Raw genomic sequence first — 25,153 nt, 5'->3', positions numbered from 1 at the left:
CATTACTTCTCATCTCAACAATCCCTGTGCTTCTGTCCGCATTTGGCGCCATTTTTCAACAGTTTGTGTACTGTGAGCCCTACCTCTTCGGGCTGCAGGAATGGATCCCAATCTGCTGACCAGTATGCTGCTCACTCTGACCAACACGTCACGAGTGGCAGCAAAGTTATTCCTTAAACTACAAAAGCAAGAGGAATGAGACATTGGTCTCGCCACGCATAGTAGCTATGACACAAGATTGCCTGTGGAATTCAGAGGAGCTGACCACAGTGGAACACTAATCTGAGTGACACTAAACTGGGAGGAGTGGTAGATACAGGATACAGAGGGACCTAGACAAATTAGAGGATTGGGCCAAAAGAAAGTTCAACAAGGACAAGTGCAGAGTCTTGCACTTAGGACGGAAGAATCCCATGCACTGCTACAGACTAGGGACCAAGTGGCCAGGAAGCAGTTCTGCAGAAAAGGACCTAGGGGTTACAGTGGACGAAAAGCTGGATATGAGTCGACAGTGTGCCCTTGTTGCCAAGAAGGCTAATGGCATTTTGGGATGCATTAGGAGGAGCATTGCCAGCCGATCGAGGAAAGTGATTATTCCCCTCTATTCGATATTGGTGAGGCCTCATCTGAAGTACTGTGTCCAGTTTTGGGCCCCAAACTACAAGGATGTGGAAAGAGTCCAGGGAGGGTAACAAAAATGATTAGGGGGCTGGAGCACATAACTTATGAGGAGAGGCTGAGGGAACTGGGATTGTTTAGTCTGCAGAAGAGAAGAATGGGGGGGGAGGGTTGATAGCTGCTTTCAACTACCTGAAAGGGGGTTCCAAAGAGGATGGATCTAGACTGTTCTCAGTGGTACCAGATGACAGAACAAGTAGTAATGGTCTCAAGTTGCAGTGGGGGAGGTTTAGGTTGGGTATTAGGAAAAACTTTTTCACTAGGAGGGTGGTGAAGCACTGGAATGGGTTACCTAGGGAGGTGGTGGAATCTCCTTCCTTAGAGGTTTTTAAGGTCAGGCTTGACAAAGCCCTGGCTGGGATGATTTAGTTGGGGATTGGTGTTGCTTTGAGCAGAGGTTGGACCAGATGACCTCCTGAGGTCCCTTCCAACCCTGATATTCTATGAACGCCGCTTTTGGGCTTGGGAAACAAGCACTGAGTGGTGGGATCACATTGTGATGCACCTCTGGGATGACGAGCAGTGGCTGCAAAACTTTCGGATGAGGAAAGCCACATTCATGGGACTGTGAGATGAGCTCACACCACCTCTGTGGTGCAAGGACACGAGAATGAGAGCTGCCCTGCCATTGGAGAATTCTGAGGGAGAGTCTCAGACTACGCATGCGGTGGGATACAAGGCTGCTTTCTGCAACCCTCCTACCCACAACTCACTTCAGCGATTCCCAAAATCAAATCCACTTACCAGGGGCCTCCTCTCCTATTTGCACTTTGCCAACATCTGACAGCTGTGCATGGCTAGCCTCCTTTGGGGTAGAAAAGAGCTCCTGGCTGCATGCATCTCTGGCCTCTGAGTCATCCTCTGCCTCTGGATCCCCACCCTGGTCCAAGATCTCCTCCTCCTGGCTTGATCCACTTTTGACTAGCATGTGAGCCACTGAAGTATGCACAGTGGTCTTCACAGTGGAGATGGGGTCGCTGCAGAATATCGTGTCCAGCTTTTTATAGAGCCAGCAGCTCATGGGCGCAGCACCAGAGCAGCAGTTTGCCTCCTGTGTCTTGTGGTAGGCGTTCCACAGGTCCTTCACTTTGACCCTGCACTGCAATGTGTCCCGGTCATGGCCCCTTTCTGTTATGGATTGTGAAATCTGTCCGTAGGTATCATAATTCCTACGGCTGGAGCGCAGCTGGGACTGGACAGCCTCCTCTCCCCAAATGCTGACGAGGTCCAGCAGCTCGGCACTGCTCTCAGCGGGGAATTGCCTGATGCATGGAGCAGGCATGGCGACCTGGAAAGATGCCCTGAGACCACTTCATGCATCACCGAGCAAAGAGGAAGGGGACTTTCAAAATTCCAAAGGAATTTACAGGGTGGGGATGACAGTTGGTCACCTGAGGTCAGGGCAGTAGAGTTCAACCCGATGACCAGAGAGGCAAAAACAGGCATTGTGGGACACCTACTGGAGGCCAATCACAGCGCTGTAATTGACCATGGTATCTACTCTGGCACCACAGAACAGTAGCCCCGCCGCAGAAAGCTGTATGCCTCTCGTTGGGGTGGGGGGGTTTTGATTTGTTTTTTTGTTTTTTTAAAAACAGCGCTACAACGGCAAAGTTTCTGCACACTAAGTGGCTTAGCAGTGTGTACACCTCGGGAGTTACAGCGCAGAAAGCTGCTTTACTGCGTAGAAACTTACCAGGGCAGACAGGGCCTAAAGCTTACCAAATTCCACAGACAGGAGACCAGTGGATCAGAGAAACAAGCTGGTTCATTCTCAGAAGAAAAAAATCCACATCCCTCTAATAATGAATTCCTTGCCAGCACGCTGAGATTTCAGAATAATTACAAAGAGCTGACAAGTTGTATATTCCATCTCTTCATTTAAAATCTTAATACTGAGCAACCGAAGGATCCCAGAATATTTGATTGAAATTTAATTAGTCTTGGGAAATGGCTGACACAGTCTACCTCAGTATCTTTATTCAAACACCATGAGTGTGGCACAGGCAAAATAAATTGTAGTCTTCCCCCTAACAGAAGAAGTCAGTCAGCAAGACTGTAATTAGGTCTGGGCTGACCTCTCAAAATGCCCACGTCTTGTCTATCATCAATGGGAAGTTTTTCACAGCAGGAAACATCTATGATGTTTGTTAAAAGTGGTGAGGGTTTTTTTTTATAGCACTGAGTAATTTTTAATAAGATCAATTGAAATTCTGTCCCATTAATTATTTTTAACAGTACAAAACTCTTATTTTCTTTAAAGTGAAACAAACTGACAGCAAAAGACAGAATGTCAGCTCTGTAATCTCTCAAGTGTCCATCACTCCAGACCCTCCCCTCCCCCTGTACATATTTCACCTTGAGGAAAGCCCTTCACCTTGCAATACACAAGGTTGTCATTTCCAAACACCAAATTCTGTTATGACAGAGCATTACATTAACTTTGGCCTTACGCAAAAATTGCCTTCGGTTACTGGATTACCAGCAAAACCAGCCTGCTAAATGGGCTGCCTCTATACTGGAAAAAATGGAACCTGAGATCCAACAAGTACAGATGCAATCCAATGTTTGGAAACAGCATAAACTGCCTGACTTCCCTCTACTTACGGAGCACAGTTTTCAAACATTTTTGTGCATGTAATTTGACGAGGGAGGATTGGGTGCCTGGCTGGCTAGATGAGCCGCAGGCCATGGACAGCTCACTGCAGAGAGCTCACCAGGCAGAACTGAGCCCAGTGAAGGCTGCCAAAGACTGGATGCCTGGCTGGCTAGAGTAGCAGCAGGACCATGAAAAGATCAGTGCAGGCAGGCTGAGCCCTGGGGACTGAGCCCAGGACCAGGCCAAACCAGGCGAGGGTACAGAGATCATAGAATCACAGGACTGGAAGGGACCTCGAGAGGTCATCTAGTCCAGTCCCCTGCACTTATGACAGAACTATATTATTTAGATCATCCCTGACAGGTGTTTGTCTAACCTGCTCTTAAAAATCTCCAACAATGGAGATCCCACAACCTCCCGAGGCAATTTACTCCAGTGCTTAACCACCCTGACAGTTAGGAAGTTGTTCCTAATGTCCAACCTAAACGTCCCTTGCTGCAATTTAAGCCCATTGCTTCTTGTCCTAGCCTCACAGGTTAAGAGCAACAATTTTTCCCCCTCCTCCTTTTAAGAACCTTTTATGTACTTGAAAACTGTTACCATGTCCCCTCTCGGTCTTCTTTTCTCCAGACTAAACCCAATTTTTTCAATCTTCCCTCATAGCTCATGTTTTCTAGACCTTTCATCATTTTTGTTGCTCTTCTCTGGACTTTCTCCAATTTGTCCCACATCTTTCCTGAAATATGGTGCCCAGAACTGGACACAATACTCCAGTTGAGGCCTAACCAGCGTGGAGTAGAGCCAAGAATTACTTCTCGTGTCTTGCTTACAACACTCCTGCTAATACATCCCACAATGATGTTCGCTTCTTTTGCAACAGCGTCACACCACTGACTCATATTTAGCTTGTGGTCCACTATGACCCTCAGATCCCTTTCCGCAGTGCTCCTTCCTAGGCAGTCATTGCCCATTTTGTATGCGAACTGATTTTTCCTTCCTAAATGGACTGCATTTGTCCTTACTGAATTTCATCCTATTTACTTCAGACCATTTGCCCAGATCATTTTGAATTTTAATCCCATCCTCCAAAGCACTTGCAACCCCTTCCACTTGGTATCATCTGCAAACTTTATAAGTGTACTATGCCATTAACTAAATCATTGAAGATATTGAACAGAACCAGACCCAGAACTGATCCCTGCAGGACCCCACTCATTATGCCCTTCCAGCATGACTGTGAATCACTGATAACTATTCTCTGGGAACTGTTTTGCAACCAGTTATGCACCCACTAGTTCCATCTAGGTTACATTTCCCTAGTTTGTTCATGAGGTCATTCAAGACAGTATCAAAAGCTTTATTAAAGTCAAGATATATCCCGTCTATCACTTCCCCCCCATCCACAAGGCTTGTTACCCTGTCAAAGAAAGCTATCAGGTTGGTTTGATACAATTTGTTTTTGACAAATCCATGCTCACTTTACTTATCACCTTATTATCTTCTAGATGTTTGCAAACTGATTGCTTAATTATTTGCTCCATTATCTTTCTGGGTACAGAAGATAAGCTGACAGGTTTGTAATTCCCCAGTTGTCCTTATTTCCCTTTTTATAGGTGCCATTTTCCAGTCATCTGGAATCTCTCCAGTCTTCCATGATTATTCAAAGATAATCGCTAATGGCTCAGGGCTTGGCTACACTTGAAAGTTGCAGCGCTGGGAGTTACAGCGCTGGTCGTGCAGCTGTGTAGGGACAACGCTGGTGTGTGGCCACACTCACAGCTACCAGCGCTGGTGTGTGGCCACATTTGCAGCGCTGTTGGGAGTGATGCATTATGGGCAGCTATCCCAGCGTTCAAGTGGCAGCAACATGCTTTTCAAAAGAGGGGGGTGGTGTAGTGTGACAGGGAGCGGGGGGAGAGAGAGAGAGAGTGGATTTTTGGAGCCAACACTGTGTGTTTAGCTTCCTGCCTTGAAAAATCAGAAAATGTTCGCGGCCCCTTAGTCTTAACTCTTAATTGCAAACAGCCTGCATCCAAACTGACTCCCAGCTGTTTCTCTGTCAAGCAAACACTCACTCCCTTCCTGCCTCATCTCATTTGATTGTTCACAGCCAGGTACAGATTGATCAAAGCAAACAGGAGCTGTGTTATAAGCAGTTATAAGCTCCGGAGCTCCGAGTTCACAACAAAACAAAGAGAGGCTGCATAACAAAACAAAGAGTAATTTATAAAAGCATTCTGGGATATCTGCTAATACCCTGGAGGCCAATAACAGCGCTGGTGTGTGTCCACACTTGACGAGCAGCGCTGGATCACCAGCGCTGCAATCGTTACACTCCAACCAGACCAGGTGTACAGCCAGCGCTGCAGCCAGGGAGTTGCAGCGCTGATGTGCCTTGCAGGTGTGGACGGTTACTAATTGCAGTGCTGGAAAGCCTCCACCAGCACTGCAACTTTCAAGTGTAGCCAAGCCCTCAGATATCTCCTCAGTCAGCTCCTTAAGTATTATACAATGCATTTCATCATGCCCTGGTGACTTGAAGACATCTAACTTGTCTAAGTAATTTTTAACTTCTTTTCCTATTTTAGCCTCTGGATCCTACCTCATTTTCACTAACACTCACTATGTTAGACGGCCAATCACCACCAACCTTTTTAGTGAAAACCAAAACCAAAGTCATTAAGCACCTCTGCCATTTTCACATTTTCTGTTATTATTTCTCCCTCTCTCCCCCCCCCCCCCACACACACACAGTGTAACAGGTCTACCCTGTCCTTGGTCTTCCTCTTGCTTCAAAAGAATTTGTAGAATATTTTCTTATTACCCTTTATGTCTCTAGCTAGTTTGATCTAGTCAGAGAAGGGCACTGTTGGTCTGGTTGCAGACTGAGCCAAGGGAGGGCTGCTGAAAAGGACACCAGCTGAGGGTACTTAGATGGGCCCCAGCTGGGTGGCTGAAGGTAGGGCCTCGGGGAAGAAGCCTTAGAGCAGGGGTCTGCAACCTTTCAGAAGTGCTGGGCCGAGTCTTCATTTATTCACTTTAATTTAAGGTTTCGCCTGCCGGTCGTACATTTTAATGTTTTTAGAAGGTCTCTCTCTATAAGTCTATATATTATATAACTAAACTAGTGTTGCATCATAAAATAAACAAGGTTTTCAAAATGTTTAAGAAGCTTCATTTAAAATTAAATTAAAATGTTGATCTTACACCGCCAGCCGGCTCAGCCCGCTGCTGGTCTGGGGTTCAGTTCACCTAGGCCGGCAGCGGGCTGAGCGGGGCCTGCGGCCAGGACTCCGGCGGGCAAGGGTCCGGCAGCCAGAACCCCAGACCAGCAGTGGGCTGAGTAGCTCAGCCCACTGCCACTCAGGGGTTCCACCCGCCAGCTCCTGCCAGCCGGGATCCCAGCTGCCAGAACTGCTCAGACTGCTGCCAGTCTGGGGTCCCGGCCCTGCCCACATACAGTGGGTAGCTACCTTCTCCCTGGTTCTGGCCCATTCTTTTCCTCTCTCTGCACTGAGCTGAGGGTGGGAGTGCACTGAGCACAGGGCTGGGGGTGAAGGATCTAGCCAGGAGCTAGAATGAGGGAGGGGGCTCAGGGTTGGGGCAGGAGGTTTGGGTGTGGGGCACTTACCTGGGCAGCTCCCATTTGGTGCGAGGGGTGCAGGTGGGAATGGGAGGGAGGGGTATGCAGGAGCTTCCATTTGGTGCTCAGGGTGGGGATGGGGGGGTGCAAGAGTCAGGGCTGGGGTCATGGCGTGGGTGAAGGAGTCAAGCAGAGGGCTGAGTGTGTGGGGGGGAGGAGGGGGTCGGGGGATATGCTCCTATTCCACCCACCCCTTCCCCAAGGCCCATCCCCTATTTCTTCTCTGCAGACCCCGGGACTCCCATGCCCCATCCAAGCCCCCCCTGCTCCCTGACTGCCCCCTCCAGAGACCCCCCCCGCCCAGGATCCCACCCCCTATCCAACCCACTCTGCTCCCTGTCCCCTGACTGCCCCCCTTATCCAACCCTCCCAGCCCCGGACCCCTTACCACGAGGCTCCTAGCAGCATGTTCTGCTCCACGCAGAGCCAGGCAGGCTGTCCCACGGGAGCGGGTAGCCTCAGCCCCCAGAGCGCTGCTCGTGCAGCAGCATGGCTCCAGGGGAATGGGTAAGGCGGGGGCGGGGCCGGTGGCTTGTTGCGCTCGGCCGGGCGCTCCAGCCCGGGAGCACGGACCCCGCGGCTTGCCGCGCCGGGAGAGTGGGGCCATTTGCCCAGCCCTGCATTAGGGTGTGCCTGGCCACACCCGGCACACGTCTATGCTTCTGCTCCCTGCCCCCGTGGGGGGTGGGGGGGTGGAGGGCACAGAAGAGCGGGCCGGGCAGGATTTTTAATGGCACACTGCCCCGGTGTGCCATAGGTTGCCGACCCCTGCCTTAGAGCTACGGCCCCATACAAGGGCAGAGAAAGAACTTGGACTATGCACCCCAAAGGGGGGGGCAGCATGTGTGGCTGGGCCAGAGGGCTGAGCTGCCGAAGACCAGCTGAGAGAACCAGCTGCTGGGGGGTGCTTGCGAGAGGCAGGCGCCACCCTGATGTAAAATCAAAGCAGGCTCACACCTAACCGAGAGAAAGGACGCCTGTGAAAAGACTGTTTGCTGGCACAACTGGCCAGAGAAAAGGGGGCACACATGAAGCGAGTGCTGACCCCATTACAGGCATGCACCATGACCCTGCTCCCTCTGGCCTCCTATGATTGATCTTATGAAGAGGGTCTCCTAAAATAATAGGCTTTTGTCATGCTGTAAAAATCTCAGGGCCAGTTCCTTTATGTTGCCATAGCAGGAAGAAGACTTCCACCCCAGCTCTGCAACTCAAGCAAGAGTCTTAGAGCATCATTGACAAGATACAGTAATTCTGTTTTTCAATACCTTATCAATACAAATATCTCCACCTAAGATTATTACAACTACAAGCATTTTAAAAATCTAATTCACTTTTCACCACGTCCAGGATGCATTTACTCTCCAACTGCAGAGTGAGACTAGACTGCTCCATGTCACTTGCTGGTATTAAATGTACTAACACAGGACTGCTGTACTTCAGATCCAGTCCTCCAGGGACACATTTCACTAATAAAATCTGTTTCCATTGAAACAAGAAAATATAATGAGCATTTCAATTCATATTTTGTTAAATTTCTTCCTGTGATTTTAACTACTGAGGACATCTGTTTAAATGGTTGGTAATGTAATTACTAAGTGAAAGGATTAAAAAACAGGATTATTTGAATAATCAAGTATGAGTGATGAGTACCTATTTTAAATCTAAACTGGATAAAGCTGAAAGAGACAGCTGAGGCTACAGAGGAATTCCTGCCTCCATGGCACAGACTGTTCCTTCCCCCAGGCACCCTTCATTCCCTCTCCCTTCTTACTTTTATAGTTCCAGTGGATGCTGGTGACTTGGATCTCCTGAGTAGGAATATATTCCTCAACAAACTTCTTCCCCTGGAGTCGGTGCCAAAGTGTGGTTTTCCCTGTGTTCCTGTCCCCTCGGATTACAATTTTCACTGGGGGGAGAAGAGCAAGCACAAAAATAAAGTTGATTAAAACAAATCTTGGGAATGCTTGGAAAAGTGTTAATATTTTGAAAGTGTTATTCTGATGTAGATCTTTCATGTTACACATGCAGCGTATTTCATTACAAGATATGAGCACCAGTCACTCAAATTCCTGCTTACTCAGCTGCATAGTTAAGTTCAGCAGGAAGAACCAACTTCAAGATCAAGCCACTTATCCTTGCCCTTGGGGCCTTGCACAACTTCCCTCAGTCTATGCCTCTGCTCTCATTTCTGCCTAGTTCCCATCCTGGTGCCTTCCCTCCTCACCACCCTGGGTAACCTTAACCCCTGCTCACATTTCAACAAGTTCTTCCACACCTATCTTTGAGCTTGCATCCCCCTCCTCCTACCCACATGCCAAATGCCCTCCTGTAGCGTTCAAGTTTTCCTTAAATAATTTTCTTATCCTCAAGAAAATAATGATCTCCTGAAGCTATCTGCACCACTTGGAAACTGGCTGATCAGCTTGGATACCCGAATTGCCCTGCCTGAGGGCTTGCCTACTTGAGAAGGTTGCGCCAGTTTAAATTAAAAGATGTAAATTTAAACTGACAGAATTACATTGGTGCAAATGGCTGTGTGGACACTCTTTGGTTTAAGCATTGCCTATTTTAATTTAATTTAACTTAAGTTGTTTAGGAGCAGGTTTAAGCTAAAAACAAGCATGGGCCCACAGGGATTTGCACTGGTTTAACTATATCCCTGTAAACACCAATTTAAATTAAAACAACGCATCTTATTTCTGTAGTGGAGCCCTCTCTCATTTAGGGCATGTCTACACAGGAAAAGTTACAGTGCCGCTCAGAGCGCGCTGAAGGGAAACCGCTGTTGTGCGTTCGCACTGTCAGCTGCCTGCACAATAGCATGTTCACACTTGCAGTGGTATTTGGAGCAGTGCACTCAGGGCAGCTATCCCACGGAGCACCTCTTTCTCTTCTGCTGCTAAGCCTTGTGGGAAGGCGTGGGGCGTGATGGGGCATTCCAGCAATCCCTGTGCATCCATCCGCATTTGGTGCCATCTTTCAACCATTTGAGTACTGCACGCCCAGCCTCTTCAAGCTGCAGGAATGGCTCCTGAGCTGTTGACCAGAATGCTACTCGCTCTGACCAACAAGTCACGCGTGGCAGTGGAGTTATTCTTTAAACTACAAAGGCAAGAGGAGTGAGACATTCATCTCACTACGCATAATAGTGATGACACTAGAGTGCCACAGTGGAATACCGCTTTTGGGCTCGGGAAGTAAGCACTGAGTGGTGGGATCATATTGTGATGCATGTCTGGGATGACAAGCAGTGGCTGCAGTACTTTTCGGATGAGGAAAGTCACATTCATGGGACTGTGTGATGAGCTCACACCAGCCCTGTGGCACAAGGACACGAGAATGAGAGCTGCCCTGCCATTGAAGAAGCGCATAGCAATTGCAATGTGGAAGCTAGCTACTCCAGACTGCTACCCATCGGTTACTAACCAGTTTGGAGTGGGAAATTGGACCACTGGACTTGTGTGGATGAAAGTCTGCAGGGCCATGAATCGCATCCTGCTCTGAAAGACCGTGACTCTGGGCAACATGCGTGACATTGTGGATGGCTTTGCACAAATGGGCTTCCCTAACTGCGGATGGCATGCACATTCCAATTCTGGCACCAGACCACCTAGCCACCGAGTACATTAATCAGAAGGGGTATTTCTCAATGGTTCTCCAGACGCTTGTGGATCACTGCGGGCGTTTCACGGACATTAATACAGGCTGGTCCAGAAAGTTGCATGACACACGCATCTTTCGGAACACTGACCTGTTCAGGAAGCTGCAAGCCGGGACTTTCTTCCTGGACCAGAAGATCACCATAGGGAAAGTCGAAATGCCCACTGTGATCCTAGGAGACCCTGCCTACCCCTTAACCCCATGCCTTATAAAGCCATACACGGGGCAACTTGACAGCAACAAGGAGTGGTTCAACAACAGGCTGAGCAAGTGCAGAATGACTGTTGAGTGTGCTTTTGGCCGTTTAAAAGCCCGCTGGTTCTGCCTCTATGGGAAACCAGAGCTGGCCGATGAAAATATTCCTATGCTTATAGCCGTGTGTGGTATGCTCCATAATATTTGTGAAAGGACGGGTGAAAGCTTCACTCAGGGCTGGACTGCAGAGGCTCAGCACCTGGAGGCTGAGTTTGAACAGCCAAAGACCAGGGCTATTAGAGGGGTGCAGTGTAGGGCTATAAGGATCAGGAATGCCATGAGGCAGCAATTTGAAGCTGAAAGCCACTAATATTTGTTGCTATGCTCAGGAGTGCAGTGCTTGTAATGCTAGGAGGTGATTGGTGTAAACAATGCAATATGTGGGTTTACCATAATTGTATGTTGGTTTGCAGGGCTCTTTTTGCTTTCAATTAATATAATAAAGATTGCTTTCAAACCAACACAATTCTTTTATTTAAAAACAACCACCTGAGGAGAGAGAGAAAGGAAAAAAATATCAGGAGGGAGGGGGATGGGGGAAGGGAAGGTCCCAGGAGGAGGAGGTGTCCCGGGATGGCTAGCGATTTGTGTATGTCCAGGGATCGTATCCAACCTTCTCCTTTGGAGTACAATGCAGCAGGTACTTCAGCAGGGCCATACTGCAGAGGAATGGGCGTTGAGTGCAGTGGCTAGTGGGAGTCCACAGTGCTGAACTGTGAGGAGGGAGGAGTGGAATGCTGCGGGTAGAGACTGGAGCCAGGAGATTGATAAGAGCGTGTTGGCGGTGTCTGGGGGGCACATGGGAAAGTTTTGTGACAGCGGCTGCAGGGGAGGGCGGGCGCAGAGCTGCTCAGTTTGAAGAGCTAGTACCGCCTGGAGCACGTCTGTCCTGCCACTCCTTCAATTCCTGTTTCTCGGCGGCAGAGTGCATCATAACATCACGCAGAAAGTCCTTAGTTCTTCTTGGCCACTTTCTAATTCTGCACAGCCGTTCAGCCGCCAGTAACAAAGAGGGAGGCTGGGACCCCAAGGTCATCTCTGTGAAGTTTAAACGCAACATTTTACAGAAGCAGTATTGTTTGCAACATAGACAACACCGATTCAGTGCTTTAAAACACAGCCAGTACTCACACCTGTCACTAACCGGCTAACTGCAGGTAAGCAAACATGAGTCACCAAAATGGTGAACAGCTGCAGGGCAGGGTAAATTACTCTTCCTGGACCCTGTTGTACACTGGGCATGTGGCTCCTGTGGACAGCCAGCACTGGGGGGGTGGAGGGGAATGGGAAGGCTGATAATCATTCCTGTCCCCACACTTTCCAGAGGATGCAATTATGGAAGATGTCTCGCTGCTGAGGGTGAGTAGGGAATCAAGGGAGGGTCTTCTCCAAGACTGCAGCTTCTGCCCTGGTCCCTATGTGGCTCGCCTGTGTGCAGGAATGGTTCCCCTTGTGATGGCACAGTTGCCGTTAATGGGGCAAGAAGCACAGCAGCTCTGTCGAAGAACCTGCAGCAGCGGATTGCCCAGTATCTCCAAGAGAGTTTCCTGGAGACCTCTGAGGGACAGTCCCATGAAGTGAGGGAGTCAAATCAACAGCCTGTTCTGCCACTCAGACTAGGCATGCAGTGAGAGACAACCCTCCTGCCCTCCTACCCCCAACAACTCGCTTCTGTGATTCCCAAAAATCACATCCACTTACCGGGGCCTCCTGTCCTGTTTCCGCTTCACCAGACTCCGACAGCTGTGTCTGGCTAGCCTCCTCTGGGGTAGAAAAGAGCTCCTGGCCTCCAATCATCCTCTGCCTCACATCCTCATCCAAGATTTCCTCCTCCTGGCTTCGTCCACTCTTGACTGGCACACGACCCAACGAAGTATCCACAGTGGCCTTTGCAGTGGGAGGTGCGGTCGCCGCGGAGTATCGTGTCCAGCTCTTTGTTGAACTGGCAGCTTGTGGGCGCAGCACTGGAACAGCAGTTTGCTTCCCACGCCTTGTGGGAGGCGTTCCGCAGCTCCTTCACTTTGACCCTACATTGCAATGTGTCCCGGTCATGGCCCCTTTCTGTCACGCATTGTGAAGTCTGTCCGTAAGTATCATAATTCTTATGCTGGAGCACAGTTGGGATGGGACAGCCTTTCCTCCTCAAATGCTGATGAGGTCCAGCAGCTCAGCATTGCTCCAAGAGGCAGCAATGGTGCGTGGAGCAGGCATGGCCACCTGGAAAGATGCCCTGAGACCACTTCACACATCACCAAGCAAAGAGGAAGGGGACTTTCAAATTTCCAAAGGAATTTACGGGGTGGGGATGACGGTTGGTCACTTGAAGGCAGTGCAGCAGAGTTCAAACCGATGGCCAGAGAGGTGAGAACGGGCATTATGGGACACCTCACTGAGGCCAATGGCTGCACTGTAATCGCCACGGTGTCTACACTGGCACCACAGAGAAGCAGCCCCGATGCAGAAAGCTGTACACCTCTCATTGGGGTGGTTTTTTTACAGCGCTACAATTGCGCAGTTTCTGTGCACTAAGTGGCTTGGCAGTGCGTACGCCTTAGGAGTTACAGCGCAGAGAGCTGCTTCACCGCGCAGAAACTTGACAATGTAGACAGGGCCTTCGAGTGCAAGTGCCTTGCAGCAGGGACCACATTTTCTATTATACTCTTACTGGAAACAGAGCACAGCAGTGATGCTCAGCAAAGTAATACAGAAAAACTGGCAGCTAGTTGTGACAGTCTGGACTCACTGTGGAAGGTATATGTGCCTGAGGCAAAAATCAGACAATCCTAATATAATCAAATGCATTTGTAATGACTGGTAACCAATGGCACAGACACCAGGCTCCTCTAGTGCAGATTCAGAGACTACACACTCCATCTCTCTTCCCCCCCCCCATCCCTCCAAAATCAAGGAACCTAACTGTGTGTGAAGAAAAAACACACATTCAAAGGATAAGAAGTGTCCAAAATATACTGAAAAGCTAATATAAATGGGATTCGCCACAGTTTCATCCGGCACATGACCTTAACAACTCAAAGATAAGCAATGTATTCTGTGTTATTTCTAGAAGCTTGCTCTCAACTTCAGAATGTGCAGAAATAGCAGCAAATAAGGCAGGCAACCAGCTTGGCTTAACAGAGAAATCTTCAGTGAGCTTAAACACAAAAAGGAAGCTCACAGTGGAAACTTGGACAGATGACTAGGGAGGAGTATAAAAATATTGCTCGAGCATGCAGGGGTGTAATCAGGAAGGCCAAAGCCCAATTGGAGTTGCAGCTAGCAAGGGATGTGAAGGGTAACAAGAAGGGTTTCTACAGGTATATTAGCAACAAGAATGTGGTCAAGGAAAGTGTGGGACCCTTACTGAATGGGAGAGGCAACCTAGTGACAGATGTGGAAAAAGCTGAAGTATTCAATGCTTTTTTTGCCTCAGTCTTCACAGACAAGGTCAGCTCCCACACTGCTGCACTGGGCAGCACAGTATGGGGAGGTTGTGAGCAACCCTCAGTGGTGAAAGAACAGGTTAAGGACTATTTAGAAAAGCTGGACATGCACTAGTCCATGGGGTGAGATGAACTGCACCCGAGGGTGCTGAGGAAGTTGGCTGATATGATTGCAGAGCCATTGGCCATGATCTTTGAAAACTCATGGTGATTGGGGGAGGTCCTGGAGAACTGGGAAAAGGCAAACAGTGCCCATCTTTTAAAAGGGGGAAGAAGGAGAATCCTGGGAACTATAGTCCAGTCAACCTCACCTCAGTCCCTGGAAAAATCACGGAGCAGTTCCTCAAGGAATCCATTTTGAAGCACTTGGAGGAGAGGAAGGTGATCAGGAACAGTCAACATAGATTCACCAAGGGCAAGTCATGCCTGACCAACCTGATTGCCTTCTATGATGAGATAACTGGCTCTGTGGATATGGGGAAAGCAGTGGACGTGATATACCTTGACTTTAGCAAAGCTTTTGATATGGTCTCCCACAGTATTCTTGCCAGCAAGTTAAAAAAGTACTGATTGGATGAATGGACTATAAGGTGGATAGAAAACTGGCTAAATCGTCAGGCTCAACGGGTAGTAATCAACAACTCAATGTCTAGTTGGCAGCTGGTATCAAGCGGAGTGTCCCAAGGATCGGTCCTGGGGCCGGTTTTGTTCAACATCTTCATTAATGATCTGGATGATGGGATGGATTGCACCCTCAGTAAGTTCGCGGATGATACTAAGCTGTGGGGAGAGCTAGATACACTGGAGGGTAGGGATAGGGTCCAGAGTGACCTAGACAAATTGGAAGATTGAGCCAAAAGAAATCCAAGGACAGAAGAATACCAAACACTGCTACAGGCTGGGGACCGACTGGCTAAGTGGCAGTACTGCAGAAAAGGACCTGGGGATTACAGTGGATGAGAAACTGGATATGGGTTAGTATGTCCTTGTTGCCAAGAAGGACAATGGCATATTGGGCTGCATTCGTAGGTGCACTGCCAGCAGATCGAGGGAAGTGATTGTTCCCCTCTATTCGGCACTGGTGAGGTCTCATCTGAAGAGATGTGTCCAGTTTTGGGCCCCCCACTACAGAAAGGCTGTGGACAAATTGGAGAGTTCAGCGGAGGGCAACGAAAATGATTAGGGGGCTGTAGCACATGACTTATGAGGAGAGGCTGAGGGAACTTGGCTTATTTAGTCTGCAAAAGAGAAGAGGGGTGATTTCATAGCAACCTTCAATTACCTGAAGGGTTCCAAAGAGGATGGAGCTAGGCTGTTCTCAGTGGTGGCAGATAACAGAACAAGGAGCAGTGGTCTCAAGTTGCAGTGGGGGAGGTCTAGGTTGGATAGTAGGAAAAACTTTCACTAGGAGGGTGGTGAAGCACTGGAATGGGTTACTTAGGGAGGTGTTGGAATCTCCTTCCTTAAAGGTTTTTATGGCCCAGCTTGACAAGCCCTGGCTGGGATGATTTAGTTTGGATTGGTCCTGCTTTGAGCAGGGGGTTGGACTAGATGACCTCCTGAGGTCTCTTCCAACCCCAATCTTCTACGATTCATCATCAGGGTCTTCTTCTTTTAGACATTGGCCAAATTTTCTAAGTTTGATCATCTTGTCAGATTAGATCAGAAATCATTAGGTGAAATCCTGGCTCCACTGAAGTCAATGGGAGTTTTGCCACTGACCGCAATGGGGCTAGGATTTCACACATCATTTTGAGACACGGAATTTGTTCTTCCTTAGGAAATGGACTGCCCTAAAGTGATTTCTCACCCTTGAAACTCGAACAAGTGATTAGCATTAAATTCTGCATCACTTTGCCAAAGTAGCCTAATAACAAAAGGCAGCCCTTCGTCCGATGTTCATGATGTATCTAAAACAGAGATACAAGTGGAGGACTGCTATTGCTTGGTTTCAAGATGTTTGTACCATGCACTTACCATATATACTTGTTCATTAGCCCGTTTGTTTATAAGCCGACCTCCCAAGAAGGTTAGGTAAAAATAACAAAAACTGTATGACCCTTTCATAAGCCGACCCTATATTTCAGGGGTTGGCAAACATTGGCTCCCAGCCCATCAGGGTAAGCTGCTGGCGGGTTGGGACATTTTGTTTACTTGGAGCATCTGCTGGCACGGAGTCCCTCAGCTCCCAGTGCCCGCAGTTTGCCGTTCCCTGCTATATTTTAAAAGCTGGCATCACAAGAAACACTCAAAACTTTTGCTATAATTATTTTAATGTAATCTAACAAAAACCTGTTTTAATAACTGAACAAATATGTATTCACCTTCAAAATTAGTCAATATTTAAAATCAGTAAATGGATATTTAAAACAAGTAACTTAGAACAATATAATACTTTAAAAAAAGTCTTAAAATCCTTCAAAGTCTGAATCAGTCTCTGATTCACCAAACAGTTAATTAAACTCGGCTTCAGTCACAGCTACACCTGCATTGTCATTGTAGATGTCAGCAGTGTCGTCTTCAGAGTCAGATTCCTTCTCATCATCAGCCTCTGTTATGTCATCATCAAATATGCCATCATCTTCTGACACGTTGAGTGCATTGCTGATACAGCATTTCCTAAACGATTTTTCTACCATTTCTGACTGAATGGTCACCCTTGATCCACTGGGCGACCAGATTGATTTCGGGCTTCATAAGAGTCCTGCCTTTTGTCAACTTCGCCGTGCCTGAACACATCCACTCAGACCACATTTAGCGTAGCCTGTCTTTAAAGGGTTTGTTCAGTTCTACAACCGCTTGATGTCTGCCTGAAGTTATGCCTCCAGGTATTACAGCCAAAGTAGTTTTCATATTTTTGGCCACATTTTTCATCCGCCTTTTGTGCCCTGAACACGTCCCAAATGAGCAGGGCAGATTTCTTGATAAGTGCTCCTGGTCTCTTATTCCACGCTTTTTCCAGCAATTCAATAGTCCCACTTTCATCCATCCATCCCTTTTCGTGTGCACGTACAATGAAACCAGCAGGAAATTTCATGTTTTTAGGCAAGCTTTTTCTTTTAAAAATAACAGGAGGGAGCTTTGATCCATTTGCCAAACATGATAAAACCACCGTAAAATGGATTTTTTCATGGCCAGTGGTTTTAATTCAAACTGTTTTTTCACCAACAGTGGTTACCGTTCTGTTGCTTGGGAGATCGAATGTCATTGGTGTTTCATCCATATTTCCTATTTGTGACAGTTCAAATGCATATTCCTTTCGATATTTTATAATAAACCTTTGTAAAGATTCGATTTTTTCTTCCAGTTCTCTAGGCAGCTTTTTTGTCTTCTGCATATGCAGCAACTTTAAGTTTGAACGCTGCATGATAAGATCTTTTTCTTTTGATTTGACCATTGTTCATTTTAAATACTAGTATAAAATAGATTATTATTGTAATTATAGATTTTGTAGGATTTTATATAGGAAAGTCACCTGTTTTATCACTGCCAAATTATTGTTCTTTGTTTATTTCAAAGCAGCCCTGTAGATTGGCATGTCTGTAGGGATAACAGGCTATTTCAATTTTATTAGAGATTCCATTGATTCTGCACGTTATATTTTCATATTGGCTTGAGACTTATGAGGTCCATTTCAAGCCAATTTAGTCCACTAAACAACTTTGCAACTTTAAAAGGCTGCAGTATTGACATCAATAAATGGGTCGGCAAACGTCGGCTCCTGGCCTGTCAGGGTAAGCCGCTGGCGGGATGTTTTATTTACCTGGAGCATCTGCAGGCATGGAGCCCCTCAGCTCCCTGTGGCCAGGTACAGCGACCTGCGGCTACATGGGGCTGAGGGGCACCATGCCTGCAGACGCTCCATGTAAACAGAATGACAATGTATTAGATATTCAATTCAATGATTCCATAGAGTTTAAAATCATCAAATTTTGGTGTAGACCCGTTTATAAGCCACCCCCGCTCTTTGATGCGTCATCTTTTTACCAAAAATATTTGGCTTATGAACAAGTATATACAGTAAATATTTTAAGTAATGTACAATATATAAGCAGCCATTAAAAATGTTAGTTAAAATTATAGTTGTCGATAATTGCTTTTCTTTTTGGACTATTTGCTGAGTGGTATTCATGTTTCTATAATACATAACTTTAAGAGACCAAAAATAAGGTTAAAATAATATGTAGTACTTACAGTGTTTTGTACCTATAGATGTGACAGAATCCTTAAAGAGGTAGGTAAGCATTATCTCCATTTTCAGATGGAGAAATACATACCGAAAGGTGACTGCTTACTTAAAAAAAAAAAAGAGCCTATTTTCCTAAAAGCATGCAGCAAGTCAGCAGTAGGGCTGGAACAGGAGCCCAGGTCTGCTGCCTCAGAGCTATGCCCTACCCAAAGGATCAGACTGCCTCCCATGGAGAGTCCTTTAAAAAAATCTATGTCCATTATTAAATTACAGCTTAGGTTATTAAAAGGAAAAGAGACTTAGAAGTCAGATGTATCTTTCACCATTTATGCTGTTCACGCATTCCTCAGTTTGAAAAAGGTAATTACACTGGTCAGTTTAATTGCTTATAATTTGTATCAATTTCTGCTTCTCTTGAACTATGCTGCTGGGTTTGGGTTAACTCTTCAACTGTGTGTTAAAACAGAAAAAGTTTAGTTCCAAAGGCTTAGAAGTCAGGTCTACTTAACCACTTTAAACAACATACAAAAACCTACATTTGAAACCTCCACTAAGTTGAGAAGGACACCTTTTTGTTAACTTAAAATACCTTTCATTTGCTGGTTAAGAGCTCAATTCCTATCTCTCTTGTGGTGCCTACTGCTTGTAACAGTAGGGGAGGGATCACTGAAAAACTGACCTGTTCTATTCATTCCCTCTCAAGTACCTGGCCTTGGCTACCTTCAGAAGACAGGATATTGGGCTAGATGGACCGTTGGTTTGACCCAGTATGGTCATTCTTATGCTGTGCAACCTGTGTCAAGACACTCAAAATAACCACTCAAGTAACAATAGGGTGAATTTAACACTGCCTTTGTTTGTTTTGTAATTACAGTCACACCCTTAAAGGTAATAATTGGAGATATACCAATCTCCTAGAACTGGAAGGGACCTTGAAAGGTCATTGAGTCCAGCCCCCTGCCTTCACTAGCAGGACCAATTTTTGCCCCAGATCCCTAAGTGGCCCCCTCAAGGATTGAACTCACAACCCTGGGTTTAGCAGGCCAATGCTCAAACCACTGAGCTATCCCTCCCTCCTCCTCCTCATTATAGGGTAGGTTTTTTAAATTTAATATGCCAAGGCTGCTCTCTTACTTCATTTATCATATGCCAAACACTCTTACCACTGCTGCATGTACGTAACTCCGATAAGGTCCTGGATATCATTTAAAAAAATGACATACAGCATCATCAGTAACTCAACACTCACTACAAGCCCACTCATGATTACCTGACTGTCCCTGGTCAACAGCCCTTTAGATACTCCTAAGTTTGAAATGAGGAGCATCAGTAAGGTACACATAAGTATTACCATTTATGATAACGATAGGCTTGCAGCTTTAATTTGATAGTAAATAGTGATTTAAATTAAAGCAACACCCACAGGTTTGCATAACAAGCATCAGAAGTTATTTGTGGGGGACAGAAAAATGTGAGGAAAGAAAGTAACAAGTCATTTGGTATATAGTACACTTTTCATCCACATCATTAAAATCCTCTACAAAAGGTGGAGAGATTCCACTCATTATTACAGATAGAGAAACTGAGGAAGAGGCAAAGGTCCAAGGCCACAGATTGTAGTTAGCCACAGACTCAATTAGACATCAGGAGCTCCTGACCCCCAACTCTGTCCTTGCTCCTCCAGAATGTTAAACTGAGGTGTGTTTATAGTTGCTACAATACTACAAATAATAATCTATAACAATACAGAAGATCAGGTTTTAAAACTTCATAAAAGGATACAATATATCCATGAGAACATTTTTCTATTTTCAAGGGGAGAAAAGCAGAAGACTGGTAGAATATTTGATTTCCCAGAACCACTGACCTCAGTATTTCCTACTAGTGGTTGATTTTTAGGCAGTGTCTACACATGTTTGTGTCAGTATTATAGTGATTATGTCCAAAGCCATCTGAAAGGAACACAGACTTCCTTCTGTTTTGTGACATGCCTGCCCTGTCAAACAGTTTGAGGAAGGTAGCACAGTGGGCTCCCATCTCCAGGCAAGAAAGAGAATATGACAGCTGGATCTTTCAAACCGCCTAACATCTTTTGCTCTGATCAGTTACCATCAATGGGTAGTTTCAAGGGAATCCTCAGACATATAATCCCAGAAAGGCCTTCAGCCACATTCATTAATTTCTTCCTCTCCCAGCCTATCACCACCTTATGTAAACTTTCAGTTTGTAGTTTGGCAGTGCTTATAGCTTATTTTCTTCTCTGCTACTAAAAAGCCAAGTATGGTGGTAAGCCCACAAGGCACAGTGAGGATGAGGAGTACATGAAAAAACACATGTGTTAAGATACAAGTATGAAAATTTATTTTGAAATATGATTCTCCATTGAATACTAGTGGCTGCTGCTATTAGGCCTTGCCCTCTTCTGAAATCATACCCTACAAACAAGCCAACCTCTTCTCTTCTGTTTGAAAGGTCTATATTATCTGGCAGGGAGTGGATGGGGTTCCCTCAACAAAGTGCTTCAATGCATTTTTTTCTGTAACTCATGCCAGCTGTCCAGAATTCATAAGCATAACACTCAGCACTTAATATAGTTAAACTATCTACCTGAGGGTTTTCTTCCACTTCTTTTCTTAAATATACTACACAGACACGGAAACTGGCACAAAGAGGTGGCACCCAAAACCACACAAATCAGTATCAGAGCCAGATTTAGAATGTAGAAATTCCTGGCTGCCAGCCCATTAGCTATAGCTCTTATGAGCAATCCTTCAACAAGTCAGTGTCTGAGCTGAGCTAAATAAATGTGTGGTAAGGAAACAGATTTCAGTTTCATGTTTTGAATGGATCATCAAAAAAGTGAGTGACCATTTTTGTAACAGTCATGACAGCGAACCCTAAATTTGGATTTGTGCAAATGTAGGGGAAAAAGGGGGTTAAAGGCATGACACTTATTTGTATACAATGGCTATGAAAAGCATTTTCATCTTTCCCCTTGAATTTTTTTTTTTTTTAATTTACAAAGGCGCATTGGTGAAATAAAGTAAGAGCTACAGCCTTGTCTTCCCCACAGTGACACCCTTTCTGCCTGACATCCCTTACTATCCCATATCCCACTCATGTTATAACTAAGGCTAAGATTGTATCGTGGTTATTTTTAGTAAAAGTCACGGACAGGTGACGGCAAGCCGTCACCTGTCTGTGACTTTTAATGCTGCAGCTCCATGGTTTCCCCCGCCACCAGGGTGTGGGGTTCCCCCTCTGCCCACCGCAGCTGGAAGCTCCCCTCCGCCCATGGTGGCTGGGAGCTGCATGGTGACCATATTGCCTAAAGAGAAAACGGGACACCCCCAACCACTTACCCAAGGCATCCCCCTGCCTCCCACCCCACGCAAGGCTGTTGCCTGTTGCTGGAATCCTGAGGGCCCCCTCGGATGTCTGTCACCTGTCACTGGAACCCTGCAGGGGACCCCCCCTGTCGCCTGTCACTGGAACCCTTCCAGGGCCCCACTAGCTGCCAGCTCCAGAGTCCGCAGCCCCTGAGGCTGAAGCACAGAATGTCTGGAAGTCACCTTAGTTATAACTCCTCATGCCAAGACCTGTCCAACCTCGAAGGGTCACACATGCATGGCATTCAAAAATAAATACACCATGCATGTCTTAGTAGACCACCTCCAAAACCCTTTCACAAGCTGGCCTGCATCTTCTGTAAATATCATATAACAGCAACCCTGAGAGAAGAGTTACTATGGCAATTGGAAAGCTTTCCCCAAGACAATGACAGAATACTGTTTTTAATAATTTATGATAGAATTGAAGCTATCAGTACACAAGTACTGTCAAGTCAAGGCACCAAACAAAACCCTTCCACAGGCTTTTAGCAATGTGACAAAGTTAAAAATGGATGTACTTGCTAAGGAATCAATGGGACTATGCTTGGTGGCTTTAGTGTTTGCATTTTTGACCCAGCTGTATTAATCTTAAAAATGGATATCGCTCCACACAATTGCTACACTTTCTAAATTACACACTATTCTTAGTGTACCTAACGGATGTGAACCAAATGCTTCCTCTGGTATAACAAAGAAACACACATACACCCCCTCACAAGCACTGCTGACCATCCTTTCTACATTTCTAATGCTAGCCTTTCCCTTCCCCTCAACTATGGTTCCTAGCCCCCTCACACCTCCCCAGCTGCACACACGTGCATAGAAAATCATTCAAGTCCAATATTTACAAATCAGACACATTATTCCACACTGCTGATCTCCTCTTAACCCTTCTGCACTCTGACTTCACTACCTACACAGATCCATACAGATGAGCTAATACTCACTGTGATGGTGTGTGTCTATTTTCAGAGCTATCACCTGATGTCAGCATTTCCCAAAAGTGTGTCTCAACCCACCACTGGGTCACGGGAAGGTTTAGGTGGGCTACAGGCCAGATGTGGAGAGGAAGAGACTGGAGAGGAAGCCCACAAGGCTGGGCCCAGCTCCCTATTCTGGGCATTGGAGACCAAGCCTGCTCCACTCTCACCCCCACAGCAGCAGTCCCTGTCCTATGGGCTGGACCTGGCTCTCTGCTCCAGGCATTGTGATCTGCTGCACAACATTGCAACACCACTCAGGTTTGACCCAGCTGTGGAGGGAGGCCTGGTCCAGCCCATAGGACAGGGGCTGCTGCTGTGGGGGTGAGAGTGGAGCAGGCTCGGTCTCCAATGCCTCTGCAGGACCTCGCCTCTGCACCAGAATTAGGGTTGTAGTGCTAAGGCAGAGGGTACTGCTGTAGATGGTCAGTGTCACAGCCTCAGAGGGGCAAGGAGAAGGCAACAGCAGCAGGGGACACAGCTGACTTATGGTTTTGGGCCCCTGAGTGGGTCGCAAAAAAAGAGATAAAATGCAGTTGCTGAATTGCTTAAGTAAAACATTTTGGAACCACTGCCCTGTGTGTCATGATTATTACTTGTTCATGTATTTCACCTACTTACAGTGACCCTGAGTCTCAAGGAATATTTTCCTACTAGGAATAAGAGATGCTGCAATTATCCATGAGAAAACATTTCTTAAAATGCCTATTGAAAAAGAATTCTAAAAAATGTACTTGCATAAACTGATACCCAATATGAGACTAATGGCACCATATCTAGTTTTATTAGGTCCACCTTTACCTTTCACTAACATTTACCGTGGCAAAATTCCACAATAGTCACTTAATAACAAACAGCCATTAACACCTGATGAGAAAGTACCATTTTCCTGGGATGTAGCAAAGTCCATCCAAATATCAGGGAGGGGGGTAATTTTCCTAGCATCTTAATGGACTAATCTTGAGAAATGGTGTGCTCCTACAACTGCCAACGAAATCAGTAGAGGTGTGGGGGGATGTAGGCATTCAGAACCACCCAGCCCCTAAAACAGGAAGTATTCGAAACAAGCATTAAAGATTTGAGTTTTCTGTCTTTCAACTAGGTCTGTCTCCCTTTCCTATCACTCCATCTCCCACGCATAGTGGAACTATTTAATGCCACAAACCGTTCCGGGGACAGTTTGTGAGAGTAACAGCACACAAAACAAAGGGCTAGTATCATATGGTTACAGTTTCATTCCGCTGCACACACCAGCAGGAATGAGCCAGCTCTCAGGGCATGGACGTTTGCAACCCGAGAGCTTATGCCCCACCCCTGTATTTCTGCCCCACGAAACTTTCAAGCTCCTACTCACTGTTATACTGGACTCCCTTGGCAAACCTCCTCTGCAGAGCCTGGTTCATAGACTGCAGCCCTGCGGGGATGTTCTTGTCGCGGACGGGAGCCTGGTCCGAGCCCACGAGTTTCTTCAGGGCCGAGAACATCTTCCTCGCCCCCGCCTTCCCGGGCACGGAGCTCTAACCGCGCGTGGGAAACGCGCCTCCCGCCGGCGCTCAGCCGCAGCCCCGGGCAGGGCGGCGCAGGGGCGGGGGGCGGTTTACGTGGCCATCGGGGGCGCTGACGAGCCCGAGCAGACGCGCCGCTGTGCCCCGGCGGAGGAAAGCGCCCAAGCCCCAGCACCGCGGCTGCTCTCCCAGGGCCTGTCCCCCGGCGCGGCTGCAGCTCCGGGGCTGGTCCCGGCGCGGGAGGTTAACGCGGCATCGCCCGGTCCCGGGGCAGAGAGCGGCGGGTCCGGGTCTCGACGCTGCCCAGGCTCCTGTGGGTCGGGCTCAGCCCCGCCAGGCCCTCGCAGGTGCCGCCGGCCGCCGAGCTAAGAGACACCGCTCAGCCCCGCGCGCCGCCGCCATCTTGGTCCTTTCGCTTTAAGGCGAGAGGGACGCACGCAGAAAGCGCAGCTACGGAACCGCGCGCGGGACAAGAGAGTGAAACTCACTCACACCTGCTCCCTAGCCCGCCCCGCCCCGCCGCATGGCTCCGCCCATCCCCCGCGCGAAGGCAGGCTGGAGCGGCGCAGGGGCGCTCAGCGCTGGGGTTACCGCACCCGGCACCTGGCCAGTATCTCACGGGCCTGGCGGGTTTTTTAAGGGATTTTCCAGTTGTCAGAAAAATAAGTGAATCCCTTAAAAAAACGGTTTTTTTTAACGTGGGTCTAAAGATTTGCAATATTATCACAGTACATTGGGCTCGTGCCTGGTCCAAGTGTCTGTGTCCAGCGAACGGTGCTGCAGGTTTCCCACTGCCACAGGTTCAGTGA

General features: G+C 47.2%; 1 protein-coding gene across 2 annotated transcripts in view; it reads right to left on the bottom strand.

Annotated features, from left to right (window-relative positions):
* RABL6 (RAB, member RAS oncogene family like 6) overlaps positions 1-24,771 on the bottom strand; it is a 108,199-nt gene extending 83,428 nt beyond the window's left edge. Inside the window, exons 1-2 of one of the 2 annotated variants that reach the window (XM_044992617.1) lie at positions 24,194-24,771; positions 8,695-8,829 (exon numbers count right to left, since the gene is read on the bottom strand). In XM_044992617.1, coding sequence (XP_044848552.1) covers positions 8,695-8,829; positions 24,194-24,323 — 265 coding nt within the window. In that variant the 5' untranslated portion in view covers positions 24,324-24,771. The remainder of the gene's footprint in view (positions 1-8,694; positions 8,830-24,193) is intronic. The other variant, XM_044992618.1, reaches the window with a different exon arrangement.
* Positions 24,772-25,153: the final 382 nt, after the last annotated feature.

The sequence above is a fragment of the Mauremys mutica genome, chromosome 18 (genome assembly GCF_020497125.1).
Source record: "Mauremys mutica isolate MM-2020 ecotype Southern chromosome 18, ASM2049712v1, whole genome shotgun sequence".
Taxonomy (NCBI): Eukaryota; Metazoa; Chordata; order Testudines; family Geoemydidae; genus Mauremys; species Mauremys mutica.
Note: the sequence above shows the minus strand (reverse complement) of the source record. Positions and strands in the feature narration are given on the sequence as shown.